The sequence below is a fragment of the Penaeus monodon genome, chromosome 22 (genome assembly GCF_015228065.2).
Source record: "Penaeus monodon isolate SGIC_2016 chromosome 22, NSTDA_Pmon_1, whole genome shotgun sequence".
NCBI classification, from domain to species: domain Eukaryota; kingdom Metazoa; phylum Arthropoda; class Malacostraca; order Decapoda; family Penaeidae; genus Penaeus; species Penaeus monodon.
The window spans coordinates 20,047,073-20,047,281 of NC_051407.1; the positions used below are offsets into that span (position 1 = coordinate 20,047,073).

At 51.7% G+C, this 209-nt stretch overlaps 1 protein-coding gene across 1 annotated transcript in view; it reads left to right on the forward strand.

Annotated features, from left to right (window-relative positions):
• Positions 1 to 209, forward strand: part of LOC119586980 — a gene marked incomplete in the record, with an annotated part of 81,895 nt that overhangs the window by 61,087 nt on the left and 20,599 nt on the right. Inside the window, 1 exon segment of the mRNA XM_037935722.1 lies at positions 30 to 161. Within this exon segment, the coding sequence (XP_037791650.1) occupies positions 30 to 161 (132 nt within the window).

Sequence of the window (209 nt, forward strand, 5' to 3'; positions counted from 1 at the left end):
CCCATTTTCTCCCTCACGTCCCCCAACAGAAACGAATCGCGGGAGTTCCTGGACGACCTGTGGCTGCTCTACTCCAACATCAACAGGACGACCATGGAGCTGAGATACCAGCAGTCGCTCACCTTCATCTTCAACAAAGTCATGGACACTTTGGAGAGCGTGTAGGTCTATGCGGGACTGAGCATTGTGTTCTTGGAGTTTAGGTCTAA